General features: G+C 40.5%; 1 protein-coding gene across 8 annotated transcripts in view; it reads right to left on the bottom strand.

The window, feature by feature from the left end:
• Positions 1-16,759, bottom strand: part of DAB1 (DAB adaptor protein 1) — a 394,543-nt gene that overhangs the window by 124,993 nt on the left and 252,791 nt on the right. For all 8 annotated transcript variants that reach the window (XM_045546433.1, XM_045546434.1, XM_045546435.1 and 5 more), the window contains 2 exons: positions 13,255-13,394; positions 4,385-4,483 (listed from right to left, as the gene is read on the bottom strand). In XM_045546433.1, the coding sequence (XP_045402389.1) occupies positions 4,385-4,483; positions 13,255-13,394 (239 nt within the window). The remainder of the gene's footprint in view (positions 1-4,384; positions 4,484-13,254; positions 13,395-16,759) is intronic.

Raw genomic sequence — 16,759 nt, 5'->3', positions numbered from 1 at the left:
TATGTGTGACATTTTCTGCATTCTTACTAATCCCTTTGATAAATCAGCAATATCTAGGTATCTGAAAACAGGAACAGCTTTCAATATTGATTTACTCCCTGCAACATGCTAATTTATTAAAAAATTTACTCATACACAGATTGAGATCAGGAGTTCTTTGAAATTCAAGATAGGGTGTAAATTGCTGCAAAGGGTCTCTTTAATTGGGAGCAAAACATTTTTGACAGCTTTTGGATTTCAGCTATTGTCACATTCTGCAAATGTTTCTTTTCTTGGTTTTAAAAAAAAGTGCAGGCAAGCTTGAGCAAAAATACCTTAGACAAGATAAACAACTAAGATTTATCACTCTAAATAATAAAGACCCAGTTTTCCATTTCTTTGATATGTAGGGCAAAATACTTCACTTAGAATCCCATCCTGCACAATTCAGTCAGTCCCCTGCTGGGCCATGACAAAGGTTTAGTAAACTATTCCTGCTCATCATCTCCAGTGGGAGTTTTTCAAATAAAAAGCATCAATAGACATGACTTTAAGGGCAAACAGCAGCTTAAAATTAGTCTCAGAAATCTACTTAGATGCTATTTTGTTCATCACCTCGTCCTCTACCTGACTTCCTTCAACGATATCTCACCGTGTGGTTGTTGCTTCAACACCCCCAGCAAGGATGAACTCACTTGCACAGAAGGCAGCCTATTTAATTGCTGACTGATGGAAAAGTTTTCTTACTAATAAACTGAAAATGTTTCCTAGAAACTTCTATCTATTTGTCCTGGTTCCATTCCCTGAGGTCACCAGAACAAGTCAGTTCCTTCCTCTACCAGACAATTCTTTGGAGATATGAAGACTACGAACACGGGGCACCCTGTGCCCTGTCATCTCTACTTCAGATTCAAACATACCCGATCCTTTTAGGAATGTTTCCAGGACTTGTGCTGGGGCACATTAACAAGCTAAGGTTGCAGAAGCTGAGGCTACAGAGGTCTAATGTTAATCAAACACAACTGGAGTAGACTAAGCCAGAGAGAAAACAATGAACTCCGCCTCCTTCCTGATTGTTCACGAGGGATCTGACATTTTCCCCACAAAGCCAAGCAGCTTTGGGCTGAAATAATGATTTTACTGTTGTTCTCTTTGTGTGTAGCTGAAGAATCAAAAATAGTGTTATAAAGTTTGGTGGTAGCTTTCTTCGGGGCCAGTTTAGCCACCTTTGAGTAAAATGCAGATATGAGGTAGAAAGAATGGAAACTACCTCTCTTCATTAGTTAACATCAAGGTAACTGGGACTTTAATTATCTGGGAACAGCCTATTTGATTGGAGGTGGGGAAGGTACATTACAAAATCACAAAGCCAGAAACTTGGCCCCCAGATAAGATACACCAGATACCTTTCTCCCCTGCCCCCGTGCCTTAGGTTATGCCAGTTGTCACGGTGGTGGACAGGGGTGGAATTGGGAAGAGACTAGAGATGACATCCTGACATCGGGGCATATAAATCATTGTGAAAGTCTCTCTCAATCAGGCTTGATCTACATTATTAGCTACCGTAAGGGATGGTAAAGAACCAATGATTTTCTCCAAGTTTGTATTACATAAGCCCCAAGTTCTCTACCTCCCACGTGTTACCTAGGATCCCTTGATCCCTGTTTGTGTCAAGAGCTGTTGGCTCAGCACAGTTTCTAGTCTCCCAACTTCCCTGCTCCTCCTCATCAGAATAGACTTTGATTTGCATAGATCCATTCTAAACTGAGCACAGGGCTCCAAACTATAGTCTTTCCAGGAAAGAGAAAAACCTCCCTGGTTTCTGAAACCATACATATTTTTATGAAGGCGAGAGAGGCTTACATTAGGCTCTAATCCTGCTGAACTCAAGTGCTTTGACTCCCAGTGCTTGTGCCCTCATTCTAAACCGGCTTCTACCCAGGCAGCCCCAGGTAGGCCCGCCTTTCTCTATAAAGTAGAGGTAAATTGCATTGATTTTTTGATTCGGGTCAACTCAAGGTTAAATCCCAGTTCTGCTTCCTACATACTGGGTTATATCGTAAATATTTTTAAATTTTCTATATATTATGATGTTTTGACATCTTAAAAAAACCTTTCTGGCAGCGGAGAGATGGTTTCTTCCACGGCCAGTCAATCCTTAGATACAGCAAAGGGCCCAGCCAGGAGCAGGTCTTTGATGCAAACTAACCAACCTGGCACACCTCCTCTATCTGGCACACGTACTCCAGGAGGCAATGTGCCTCTGTCTTCATTATCCCAAGACAGGTGTCAGGCAACTGGGGACCACCCCTGCAGCTTAGGGCCAGACAAAATGATTCACACTCGCCAATCATTCACCCTGCCTTGCCTTGCGTTTCCAGAGGAAACCCCAATAAAAGCTGTGGCCTTAAGGCTCCCTGTCTTTTGTCTCCTGACCACCCTGGTGTCTTTCCCCTGTGACTTTTTTGTGGGCTGTGCTCCTGTCTCAAGGACTTGTGAGTATAATAAAATTATATCTGATTATCTCATCAAAGAATACAAAACATGGGTGAACTTAAGAAAGTCACTTATGCTCAGAGCTAACAGGCATGCGGTTAAGCAAAAGGACTCAGAAGCCAGACTGCCTGGGTTTTAATCCTGCCTCTGCTACCATGTACTTACAGAAAGTCACATGAACTTTTCTGTCCTTGATGTTTTCAACTGTAAAATAGGTATAATACCATCTATTTCATAGGGTTGTTGTGAGGATTAAATGACCCAATACTTAAAAAGACTTACAACAATGCCTGGCATATAACACGTACCTGATGAAGTAGCTGTCATTGTCATCATCACATAGGAATGTTGTGAGCATGAAACTAAATAATGTATGTAAAATCACTAACATGTACCTAGTTTATAGGAGGTACTCAACAAATGGGAGTTATTATTACTAGTTATCATTTTTTTATTGTGGTAAAATGTATATGTATATACGAATTACTATTTGAACTATTTTTGAACTGGCATTAAGGATATTCATATTTTTGTGCAACCATCACCACCAGCCATCTCCAGAACATTTTCATCTTCCAAAACTGAAACTTTATACCCATTAATAATAACTCCCCACTGTTCTTTCTCCCAAGACCCTGGAAATCACCATTCTATTAACACTTTCTATCTCTATGATTTTGACTACTCTAAGGACCTCACATAAGTGGAATTATTAATATTTGTCTTTTTGTGTCTGGCTTGTTTCATTCAGCATAACGTCTTTGAAGTTCAGCCATGTGATAGCACATGTCAGAATTTTCTTTCACTTTAAGGCTCTTACAGTATCCCATTGTATGTACATGTTACATTTTATTTATCTCTTCATCCATCAATGTACACTTGGGTTGCTTCCACCTTTTGGCTATTGAGAATAATGCTGTTATGATCATGAGTGTATAAATACCTGTTCTGTTACTAGTTATTTAGGAATAATTTTTCTAAAACTCTTCATTCTTCAAGAAAAGAAGAGACTTTTTATTTTGAAATTATCATCCTGCTAACCCTTACGTTATCCTCCTAACAGTCAGAACAAGAAGAAAATAATAATGCAAAATGACCAAGATCAAGTAACTTGGCTAGTTGAATATTGTTTACAAAGTGCTTGATAAATCATCTTTGTAAAGTTCAAAGGAGGTGATATACATGGAGGTATTTTACAACCTTCAAAACACTGAATGAATAAAAGGAAAAACACATCTGTTTGATTCTTGCTCTCGCAGAAAATGGATCATAGAACGTTTTTCTGTTTTTTCCTTACCATCAATGAACAGGACCGACAGTGTCAGGTGAGCTCTGGGGACGAGGCTGGGAGTTAATTGCAGCTGTGAGGTTGATGAAAACATAATCCCCTTCTTTGGTGGGTTCAACAAACATATCAGCCCTTCTATTTCCTGGTTGTGCAGTGATAGATTTTTTTTAAGATTGAGAACTCTATTTATTCTTTTTGATTACAGCAATTGCAAGGTGCTACAGGTTAAACTCAAGAGAGTCTGGATGCTTTGACCGAGTCAAAACACCTACATGTGTCTCCCTCTAGGATGCATGTCATTAAAGTCGCCAACACACAAAGAAATGTAACTTAAACTGTCACATTACCCATTGATCTTCAAAGCTCATCAATCTCCCATTAGAGTACCAGGATGGGGTGACACTTTTATCACAATTACACTATAAGAAACCCGGTGCAGTCACACTGTGGCCAAGTCAGCAAAGAGACTTGCTTTGATGGACGATCACAGTTGATCAACTTTGTCAGTTGCTTTATGTGTTTTTATGCTTGTTTTATATTCCTGCCCAGAGAGTAGAGGCTTTTAAGGGCACATCTGTCAATGGATTCAATTTCACAATGCCATGTGATTCTTTTACTTACCCCTGTCTTCTCATCAAAGATTTTGATTCCTCCAAAGGAGATGGTTAAAAAGATTTTCTGTTTGTGTTCTCCTTTGGAACGAGCGCCAGCAACAATGCCCTGTTGAAAGGAAGGACATGGTTTTTACTTTAGTGTTTTCATTTAAAAATTCCCTCTGGTCCCAAAGGCACGTCAGATACCATCAGCCGATGCCACCAATCATGCGCACTCTTTTTACTTCACCCTCCCACGTTTCTCTACACAGCGTGCTCATATCTTCTTGATGCTTTAGCATGATGCTTGCCCGAGCTGTTCTAACACTGTATAAATAGATATTTGAACATGCACTCGTTTAACTAATCAAGATTTATCAGATGCCTACTTGGCACCTAGATACCACCCGGCTCAGAATCAAGGAAACCAAGGTAGACACAATATGGTCCTCATATTAATATCTTTCCTGGATTTGGCACTGGATATGGTTTTAATCTTTTAAATAAAGGTGAGTGTCAAAATATATTCCCCTAAATGTGATTTTGCTTTTATATTTCTCGAAAAGGCTTTCAGATTGATATGAATCAGCGTTAGAGATTTGAATGGAAATAAAAGAAAAACTAGTGCTAGACCGTATCTCTCAATTTTGTTTGTAAAAACGTGATCATCCTAGTTAGAGGCTTATTATTTGCAATTTTTATTCAAAAAATTTTGCATTTTCCACTCCCCTTTTTCCCCTCATTGCTATGTTTTAAGGTAAAGATCTACCAAACGCATTCCATTTATCAAGACATCTGTTCTCTACTCTCTTAAACTTTTTATAAGCCAAAGATTATATATATATATATTAAGCCAAAGGTTTTATATATATAATATATATATGAGTCAATGAGACGATAACTTCCCAAGTAAAGATGTTACGTTACTTACTATCCCTGGTGCTTAGGACACCCCTGGAGGGAGGAGGTGCCCAGCAAATAACTGTTAAATGAATGTATCATATATAGAGGCCCCCCCAAAGTTGATATGACTCAAGTTAAGAGGAAAAAAACTTGCTTTTTAAATTAGATTCTGTGGTGGCCAATTACAGGTAAGCACCGGCTTCATCTAGGGCACAACTCAGAGGATGAAGACATTCCAAGGGATCTACACCCAAGGGCTGCCGCTGACTCTGCGTTAGGTGCCTTGAGGCTTCCAACCCCTTGTCACTGGTAGCCCCCACTGACAGCAAGATTAAGTCCAACTCTGAGCAGTTATGATTCTAGGCTTTTAGGGGTAGAAAAGTCTAAAATAATATTGACTTCCTATTTCCAGGAGACAAAAGTAGTTTGTGCTGCTCTTAGAACAATACGTTCCCAGCATCAGTTTGGGGGATTGACGGGTGTTAGAGAGCAGCAGCTACGAGGAAGGCAGGTTCCCTTGAGGCTGCTGGATTATCCTCACTTCGGGTGCTGTGGAATCAGAATATCTGAATTATACTCATGGTTCGGTGTGAACTTGGACAAATTATTATTATTTTTTTAATTTTGTAAAACCAGCTAATTTCTATTTTTAGTAGAGATGGGGTCTCACTCTTGCTCAGGCTGGTCTCAGCATTCCTGACCTTGAGTGATCCTCCTGCCTCGGCCTCCCAGAGTGCTAGGATCACAGGTGTCCCGGCCTGGACAAATTATTTAACCTCTTAGCTCTACTTCCTCAAGTGTAAATACTGTTTTTTGCACAGTTGAGTGAATTAAATGAACATTTAATTTGTGTAAAATTCCTAGTACAATGCCTGGTACACTGCAGAGATGTGACAAAAATTAATTTCTTCTAGTAAATAAATGAATGTCCATTAAAGTTTGCAGTCCAGTTCCTGTTTCGATACCTACTAATAGGAAATTACTCTTTCTTAAGTCATCCATTCATTCCCCAGAACATCTTACAGATAAACAGAATGTTAGAGCCAGACAGAATCTTAAAAACTAATCTGTCCATGTTTCCCAACTGACAGATGAGAAAAATGATGTTCTGAAAGATGATGGACAGTCCTGAGATGGCACAGAGAATTGGTGAAAAACGTGAGAACACAGCTCAGCTCTCTGAGCTCTTGGTGCTGGGGCCGATTATCATTCTTCACATGTGTCTTCCTTCTAGGGAGTGGAATCTCTCTCCTCACAGCCCCTCCCAGCATTCCTCTCTCAGCCCCTCAGAAACCCTACATGTAAGGTTCCCTCCTCCAATGACTGCCCTATAAATGGTTAGAGAGTGACTCGCATCCAAAGCAAAGTCCTTTGTCTCTTGAACACTGCCCCTCCCCCCACCATTCAGTGGTTTCTAGATTCCTCAATGTGCTGCTTGCTTTCCCACGAATTCACCGCAGGATATTTTCAAGGAACACGGGGGAACGGTGAAAGTATGTCTTTGGAATCCCAGAGGTAATTCTTACTTCTGTTCAATGCCGCCCTCTCTGATGATCCCCTTAGCCACAGAGCACACGCGTCATGCCAGATCACATCTCATTCATTTTCCCTCCTTCACTTTCCTCATGACAGTCACCACCATCTAACGTATCACATATTCCTTTGCTGATTGTCTTCCTTTGCCCAGTAGAATGGAGGCTCAATTGTACATGCAACTTTGTTTTATTTGTTCTATGTGCTTGGTAGAGAGAATGGAGCCCACATAAAGCAGGCACTCGGCAGGGAGCAAAGTGACCTTCCTTCCTTTGGGTAGTAACTAGTGGACAAGCCAGATACTGCACCTAGGAAAACTTTGAAATCTGTGGCCTTGGCTAGATTTGGAGTAACATAACATATGTTATTACTACCTCTCCTCATGCCAACCTTCAACCTCAGGTATCCAGGATACACAAAAGACAGAACAATAATTAGCCCCCTACTATAGTCTGAATGTGTTCCCCCAAATTCACATATTGAAATTTGCCAGTGTGATAGTATTAAGAGGTGGGGCTTTTAGGAGGTGATTAAGTCATAAGGGCCTCAGAGCCTTCTTAAAGATGATTAGGGCCCTTACAAAAGGCTTGAGGGAGTGGGTTTGTTTCCCTTTTTCCCATTCTGTTGCGAGGACACAGCATTCCTCTTCTCAGGAGGCTACAGTGTCAAGGTACCATCTTGGAAGCTGAGAGACTGGGCCCTCACCAGACACTGAACCTGCCAGCACCTTGATCTTCAACTTCCCAGCATCCGGACTATAAGAAAATAAATTTCTGTTCTTTATAAATTACCCAGTCTCAGGGACTTTTTTGCAGCAGCACAAACGGACTAAGCCACCCCCTCATAAAGGAAAGCATTGGAAGGACTGTGAGAGGGGAGGCGAGGCCCTCCTCTGGCCGTATTCTTTCCTAGGTGAGAGCATCACAGGACAGGTGGGGAGAGGGCTGCACCTTTGGTCAGGAAGAGCAGCTTCACTGCCTCCATGTCCAAGACAGTCCTCACAGTCCCAGCTGACAGAACTCCTGGAACACCACACAGCAATAATTCCTAGAACACAGTAGTGCTGATTAGATACTAAGGTCCGTTTTGCTTACTGGTTCCAAGAAGCTATCCAAGAACTCTGCGGTAGAATATGGCTGCACATAAAACAGGATGGAGACAGCCAACATGCATGTTCCAGGAGCATTTCTGCTTGGAGCTGCTGCTTCACATGACAAATGAAAGAGAGGACTATCCACAAGGTACTATCTTTGGGGAAATAAAAATCCAATTTTTTCGAGCACATTTTTCTTGTGAGACAGGACTCTGAGTCAAGCTCTGAAAAACTGCACTGTGTCCAGGCGAGCCTGCCACCAGACAGTACCCACAGGGGCTCATCTACAGCAGTACTCCTTGCCACAACGTGGAACTAACTGAGGTCCAGGAGATAGCTCTGGTTAGGGAGTCAGAAGGTGTGGATGTAGTAGGTCTTGCTCTGGGCTTTGTGCCTAATAGTAGCCACCTGACCTATTAAATCACCACTGGAAACCTGGAAACTGGGAGTCAAACATTTTTCTTGGGTGCCTACTATATTCCAAACGTTCTGGTACATGTCATATAATTTAGCTCACACCGCAATCCTGGGAAGTAAGAATTACCTCCTTCATTTTGCAGATGAGGAAACATAAGGCCAGGGGGTCAAAAGAACCTTCCAGAACCCAAAGAAGCTAGTAAGTCATAGAAATGGAGTTCAAACAGTGATCTTTCTGATTCTAAAATAGGGTTCTTTCTACTATAACCCTCTCCTCTCTAGGACCCTTTTTGAGAAACAGATTTTAAAAAAAAGACCATGCCATACTACAAACATGTCCAAAAGTTCCTGAGAATAGCTAAGTAGAACTACCAGCTTCCACACTTAGTGGTGAAGAGGAACTCTAAAATGAGAACAGTCACATTTCTTACTTCATGGGAGTGCTGGGACCTTAAATGAACTATGCACTTGGCACAGTGTTCGGGGAGCTCTCAGTAAGTAACAGTTATTTTTCTTACTAATACTAATATTGGTATTTTTAAGCAACACCATTGCTAGGCACTGAGGGAGGGGCTGACACAGGCATCCCTAAGGGAGTCACAGGTAGGCAGTGGCTTGAGGGAGGAACCTGCACAGAGAGAAGAGGTCAGGCGTGCCAGGCAAGATTGACAGGCTGCCCCGTCCCACTCAGGGGTTCCTGTGAGAATCAGATGGTTGACGTACATGAAAGGGCTTTGAGAATACACACACAGCATGACACATACACATAATATAGGACCGTGCTCTCTATGGAACACACAAGCACATGTGTAAACACAACAGGTTTCAGGCATGAATGCTAAAAACTTTAGAATGCTATTCCAGAAAGTGCATGCAATAACCTGGTCTCTATGCTCAGTCCTGCTAGTCATCATCTGTATGATCTTAGGGGAAAAATGCAGCATAAGTTTCACTTTTCCCAGTAAAAAAGGGAATTCAAATATATTTCTCTGTCCTGCTTTGTCCTCAGTGACTGACCCCTCAGATCTCCTGAGCTTCCTTTCCTGTGGCTTCCAGCTGAGGTCAGGGCATTTCTCCCCATTCCCTTCTCAGCCTCGATCTGCACCTCTTGCAGTAGCCATGTTTTCCCTTGGTGAGGGAGGCGGGCTTTCTTATCAATCCTGCTTTCCCTGTGTCCCAAAATAAATACATGTCTTCCTAGGGTGGTAACAGCTTCCCACTGTCACTATACTCTGCGTGCCTCACCAACCCTTGTTTGGTACCCTAACCTGGCCTGCCCTTTGCAAGTAGCTTCTTCATAAGTGTCTTCATCTGATCTGTCCAGGGTAGATTTTGTTTCTCTCAGTGCCCTGTTGGCCATACTCAGGGTTCTGTACTTAGCTCTCCAGGCACTGTCTTTGGGAGACCCCATCCCTTGTAATAGCTTCAACCACCACCATCTTGTCTAATGTCTCTGAAAGCTGAATACTCTAGAAGTCAACGGATGTGTGGCTGTTGGGTAGTAGTTACTGGCAGGAGCTTAAAATCTGGTTTGGGAACCCAAATAAATTAAATGCAAACACAAAAAGGAATACAATTAAGTGCTAAACTATGTCTTGTCAAACACCAAGCCTCTGGAGATCTGGGTCTAACTTCTGGGCTTATTAGATTAAATAAAGGTTGTGAGACAAATACTTTAACTTTTCTGAACTTCTTATTTATAAAACAAGGAGGCTAATATCTATCTCATAAGATCAAAAGAGGTAATATATGTGAAACTGCTTTGTTGACTATAAATTAAAATAAGAAGATGTCAACAATGATGATGATGATGATACTTTGCTGGTAGGCAATGGGCCACTCATACTCACAATACAAATCCCCTCTCAAACCTCTATAATACAAGAGAAAACTCTCTAAAGCAAGAAATGCACCAGCTTCAGAGAGTCTAGCAAAAAAAAAAAAAAAAAAAAAAGATTTTTTTTTTTTTAATTTCTCATATGGCCTAACATGAGCAAATGGGCCTTTTTGGAAAGCTAAGAGGCATTTTGTGCTTCTCTGCCTCTTATTTTCCTGGGCAGGTGGCCAAATGGAGAATCGATCATTTATGTTTCTGTGTTTCCTAAAGAAAAACTACTGGGAGCTGAAATGTCAACATTCTTCTCAGCAACTTACAAATAATGAAACACAATTGTCTGGGAACCAAGAAACCCTCCACAAGTTCAGTGCATTTGACAAGAGTGTTTTATGGTCGGACAAACTCTCAGAGCTTCGGGGACCTTATGGTTATGAGAGGTGACAGATGGAGCACTTCAATGCAGGTAACACACGTGCACACAAGGTTGGCAACGAATGCCAGCCCTGGTCCACTAGCTTGGACCAATGCTAATTCAGAGTGAGAACATTCTGGGAGCAGAGGCCAACTCCTGATTCACATCCACTGAGGCCTCAGTCCTTCCATGAAGGCAGCTGGCGGATGAGGTGACAGATACCTGGTAAAGGAAGATGCACAAGCTCCTTTCTCCTCATCAGCAGACTTGTAGCTCAGGGTGAGAACCAGGTCTTTGCTGATGAAAGGTTAAGTAATGACATTTTCTTGATGTCTTTTAATTAAGATTTGTCTGGAGCAAATCTCCATTTGTCTGACTTCATATTCAGTAAGAAGGGACTTCAGCAAGACCAAGATCCTACCCTTTATCCTCATGCTTGGGATGACAGGTGTGGCTCTATCTGATTAGAGAGTTTAAAGTTGAACACACAAAACTCAATCTCTCCTGGGGCTCTCTGTGAACCTGCCTGCTGGTGGACGGGTTGTGTTCTGGTCTGATCTCACATACGAATCACAGGTCCTTTTCTGGGGCAGGGCAGGAAGTAGGGGAACAGGGAGGGCTGTAGTCATCCAAGATCTCACAAACCAAATGGAATAGCCAGTCTCACTCAAGGATGCTGCTGTAGTTGTGTATCTAGGTCACATCCTCCAACCCAGCCTTTATCAATCACAAAGCTGGAATTTGGAATTCTTCCGCTCAACTCCTTCCTTCATCTATTTTGAGCATTCAGATTTGAACTTAGGAGATGAAGACAGTTCATTATCGGATGGCCCTAAAATCTCATAGCATTGCTTAATTATAAAAAAAAAAAGATGCATTAACCTTGTCCAAGGGGATTATCTGTGAAATCATGATTTTGATGTCTTTTATGCCTTTTTTCTAGTGACCTTATACTAAATACACAGCTATTAAAATAAAGTTTGTTTGTATAACAGCTCAAAAAAATAAAAAGAAGCTATAGGAATGGATATACAGATAGAAAATTAAGAGTTTTTAAAATCATGGTATCTAGGAGCCATACTATAGGGAAACTTAGCATCTGATAAACATGTTAAACTGCTAAGAAAACTTGTATAGCATACACAAAAATAACATTAGTAGCTGTGATTTATTAAGCATCTGTGAAAGAAAAGGGGATACAGAAGGTAATTTACAGATTTTATCTCGCTTAATATTTTTAGGTACTTGGCAAGGCTTGCTTTTTCTTTTCTTCCTTTTTTTTTATACTTAAAAATATTTCACTGTCAAAGACTATTTGAACGTATTAAAAAAAACACAATGCTCATATATATTAGATGAGGAAAAAAACTCAGGATATGGAACCATATAACTTGTAATTCTAATTTTATTACATATATGTGTATACTTCATATATTATATATGTAAAAACAGATTGTAAATTTACACAAAACTGTTGACACTGATATTGAGAGATTGTAGATTACTTCAATTTTCTTCCTCATACTTTCTATACTTTCAAAATATTTTGTAACATATGTGGGCCGGGTGTGGTGGCTCACGCCTGTAATCCTAGCACTCTGGGAGGCCGAGGAGGGTGGATCACTCGAGGTCAGGAGCTCGAGACCAGCCTGAGCAAGAGCGAGATCCCGTCTCTACTAAAAAAATAGAAAGAAATTAGGGGGCCAACTAAAAATATACAGAAAAAATTAGCTGGGCACAGTGGCTCATGCCTGTAGTCCCAGCTAGTTGGGAGGCTGAGGCAGGATTGCTTGAGCCCAGGAGTTTGAGTTTGCTGTGAGCTGGGCTGACGCCACGGCATTCTAGCCCAGGCAACAGAGTGAGACCCTGTCTCAAAAAAAAAAAAAAATGTGAACTCTATAATCAGAAAAATAATTCAATTATATATGCTTTAAATGCATAAAATATTTGTAGACTTCTTGCTACATTATTTATTTCTCCAATATTTTATAATACGTTTTCTTAAAAAAAGAAACAGAATATATGGAGATAAGAATCTGGGAACAGCATTATTTCTTATATATTTTTAAAGGCTTTTTAATAAAATAATTTGCTTGTTTTGTATATTTAAAAGTTTTCCAATTTATTTCTTAGATTTCACAGAGAAAAGCCCTCTTTATGGCCTTTAAAATCAGAAACCTCTTTGTAATATCTCCAAATCTCAGTATCTAGTTATATATTATGTTTAAAAATATTATTTTTCCTTTTACTATAAAATATTAATATTGGGATACATTAGTAGAAATTATAAGAATGAATAAAATCAGCTTTTACCTTAACATCTTTTGCTACATGGCAAAATATATAAAATTTATTCAAAAATAAAGTAGATAAAACTCATAAAATGTGAGGGACTAAACAATTTGATAATTTTGTACTTTTATTTTTGCAGGGGTTGCACAATGAAGATAAAATTGAATAAAATGTGATACACTCAAAAATGATAAAACAGGGCCTCGTAAAATACCTCCCCATAGTAGGTACTTACTCAACATTTGCTCAGTGATTGAAATTTCTTCCCAGAGAGTAAATATGATAATTCATCAGTGAACCAAGTAGTTTACCAATAAATGAATAAAGTTATTTGCCATAATGATGGTAATAATTTCTTTCTCTCAGTCATGTCAAACCCAAGATATTGAAAATAAAATGTTTGCACAGCACCTTGAGTTTCATCATGGAATCTTGACATAACTTGTCTCCCCGAGCTGCGGAAACTTCATCAATCCCGATCAATTTGGCTTTGTACCGGACCCCTTCACCTTTAAACCTCTTTATCAAAGTGGCTTCACTGCGATCCTGACCTAGAGACAGAAAAAGCAGATTCAGATGTATAGTTGTACAGATCCCGTTGGCTTTACCCCCAACGCCATGTTTCACTGTCTGGTTTCACCTCCATTCTGGGAAAGTCAACTTACTGGACAGAGGAGAAAAGAAGGGTAATATTCCTAGACGCATATTCTGGCTGAATCCATTTAAATCCTGAGAGAAATAACTTCTTTTTTGTGAGCCTCGGTGTTCTCAGGTAGGGGAAAAAAAGTTAAAAATAACCACCCCAATAGAGCATTAAGATAAACAAATCAGATAAGATGTGTAAGGCATCTACTTCAGTATTTGACGCACAGTAGCTACTTAACAAATGATAATCACCCACTAAGAGTTCATGTCCGGAATTGCTGTTAGAATAGCATTAGTGCTGAGTCTCTGGCATTTCCAACATGTAATAATACTTTGGCCAGGGTCCAAGACCCTCCTTACACCCAATTCCAGGGGTTGTTTTATAGTGAAACTCCAGAGTAATTGCTTTGTATCAAGTAATGACCCTGGGACAATGATCAAGAAATGGTTTTATGATATCTCTTCTGGTAACTCAGGTGTGCAGGGAAATAGGCTTCCACGCTATGTGGGATTATGTGTCCATACCTTGCAACAGGCTCTCTCGATAATTAACGACATCATATTTTGCTAAGACACATCAACCAGGAGTTCAAACATATCTACATAAAGTGAGGACCAAGTGCATGCTTCCTGCAATATGTTTTGTAAACTTTATCCCCACTCTTCACAACAACCAAACCATTTCCATTTTCTAGATGATGAAGATGAAGGTTTAGGGGTGGGGAACCTGTGGCCTGAAGGCCACATGTGGCCCTCCGGATCCCCGAGTGCAGCCCCTGGACTGAATCCAAACTTCATAGAACAAATGCCTTTCTTAAAAGGATTTGTTCTGTAAAATTTGGACTCGGTCAAAAGGCTGCACTCAAGGATCCAGAAGGCCACATGTGGACCCAAGGCCGCAGGTTCCCCACCCTGCACAGAGTTCTGGGCATCACACATGTGCTTTTTAACACCTGGAGTGCCCTAGCTCTCGGATAGTCATTCCCCAGAACATCACTAACTTCAATGCCTGATTCCTCCCCCCTCCTGCCTTCCCTCATTGGTCAGAAACTTAGAGCTGAGGACTTTTGAGATAATTCAGCCTATTTCCTTCCATCTACACGATGTGCAGATGAAGTCCTTTCTATATTGTAGGGTTGAGAATTATTGGAAGACATGCTTAAAACAGAAAAAAAAAAAACCCAGCAATAGCTAACCATCATATGGTACTTTTCTATTGACAAAATACAACTTTCATTTCACTCATTTATCCATTCATCCCTTACTGAGCATCTCCTCTGTGCCAGATGCTATTACTCACTGGCAGCAGATGAATGAATCAAAGTCTGTGTCCCTAGAAGCTCAAGTTTTTGGTGACTGCAAATAAAAACGTATAGTGCATTATGCTAGGTTTAAGAAGGCTCACTCTTCAGAGTCAGATATCCTCATGTGGAATCGTGGCTCCCTCCCTTGTAAGTCAACAAACTGAGCCTCAGTCCCTTACCTGTTGAAGGAGGATAAAATATCTACCTTACAGTGTTTGTATGGACAGTAACTTCAAGGAGATGGTATGTGCGAAGCATGTGTTCACATGGTACGTTTTCTATAAATGGTAGCTGCCACTGTTAATATCAGCCCAGTAAAAGTAGCAAGTAGAAGACACCCTAAGAGGAGGGGAGGCAGAGAGGAGGGATGTCTGTCCAGCCAGGCCTGGACCTGTGGTCCCCAACTCCCGGTTGTCTTCTTGTTCCACTACACTCCTGTTGACTCCTAGTATATTAAAGCCTTAGAATAATATTCCATAAAGCAAATACAATACACGGATGATTAGTCTGAAACTATAATCAATATAAGAATTAATCCCCAGGGATCTGTGAGGACAGATACGAGAAACTAGAGCAAAGAACAAACGGGCCATTTGCCATAATACACTTTATATCAACACCTTGCTAAACAACAGGGCCCGTGGGACTACTGGTCACCCTTCCCTGCTTTTGATTATGCAATGTGTGCCAAGCATGACCTATGATTTTTTGGGAAAGTTATCTTACTCTATAAAAACCCCATCTGTCCTCTTCAATACAGGACAATATTTCAGTCACTAATAACATCCCTTTCATCATGGAGATTTCTCCCAAATGTTAATTATCATAACAAATGCCGGTAGCTTTTATCACAAAGCACATTATATGCATCAACCTGTTTAGCACCCCAAATAATCCCTGAGGTAGGTACTGTCATTCTGGTTATATAGATGAAGCTCTAAACTGAAGGCGGGAAAGGCTATGTAACTTGTCCAAACTCACTGAGTGGGAAATGAACCCAGATTTGCCTGATGCCAAAGTCCAAGCTTGTAGTTTGCTTATGTTCTGTGTTTTCAAGCCTGTTCTACTAACCACTAAGTACTTCTCATCTACTCGACTTTCCTATAAAGCTCCATCTTCACCTTGTACCAAAACTCACCTGGCCCAGATCTGTTGATATGCAATACACTGGCAGCATTAAAACTCCATTAGAGGATGGAGAGACAGCTTGAAAGGCAATAAACACCTTGCAGCCACCTGTCACATCCACAAAAAGGTCCACGAGTCAGATACAAAGACAGCCTTAAGAAACATTTGTCAGGGCACAGAACTCTGCTGAGGAGGAAGATTCATAAGAGAAGGCAGAGCCAGATCAGGTGAACAAGGGCAGAGATTAATAAGAAAATATTAGGCCATTTAGAGGAAAGTAGGGAGCCCAATTTAGATTAGGACCTAGGGCCAACCTAATTTGTATGAAGGGCACTTATGCAGTAGATAATCCAGTTTCTCATTAAATGCTTCACCATTAAAAGGGTAATTTTTCATGAGCACATCTTGAGCAAGGTCTCAGTTATATTAGTTAAGAAATAAATAACAGATATCAGAGCCATAAGGCTGTAATTCTATCAGAGACACATACAATTTGAGGATGTTAGGGACAGGGTCAGTCTTCATGCCTCCTAAGTCATCATGAATCCTAGCCTATGTTGCTGAAAGAACCACTGACCCTCTGCTTCAGGATGGACAAGAGAAAGGCCAGTGTTTAAGGAAAATCATTCATATAGCCACTGTCTATTACTATACCAGTTACTATGGCAAGAGTTTCACACGCAATTTCTCATTTAATCTCACACCTGCTCTTTGAGCTAGGCTCCATAAGGAGCGCTATTTTATAGAAGACAACACCAACACCCAAAGTCAACAGCAGATCTTGAATTTTTAAATAACAGCTATACAAAGATATAATACACATACCATAAAATTCACCC

The sequence above is a fragment of the Lemur catta genome, chromosome 3 (genome assembly GCF_020740605.2).
Source record: "Lemur catta isolate mLemCat1 chromosome 3, mLemCat1.pri, whole genome shotgun sequence".
NCBI classification, from domain to species: Eukaryota; Metazoa; Chordata; class Mammalia; order Primates; family Lemuridae; genus Lemur; species Lemur catta.
Note: the sequence above shows the minus strand (reverse complement) of the source record. Positions and strands in the feature narration are given on the sequence as shown.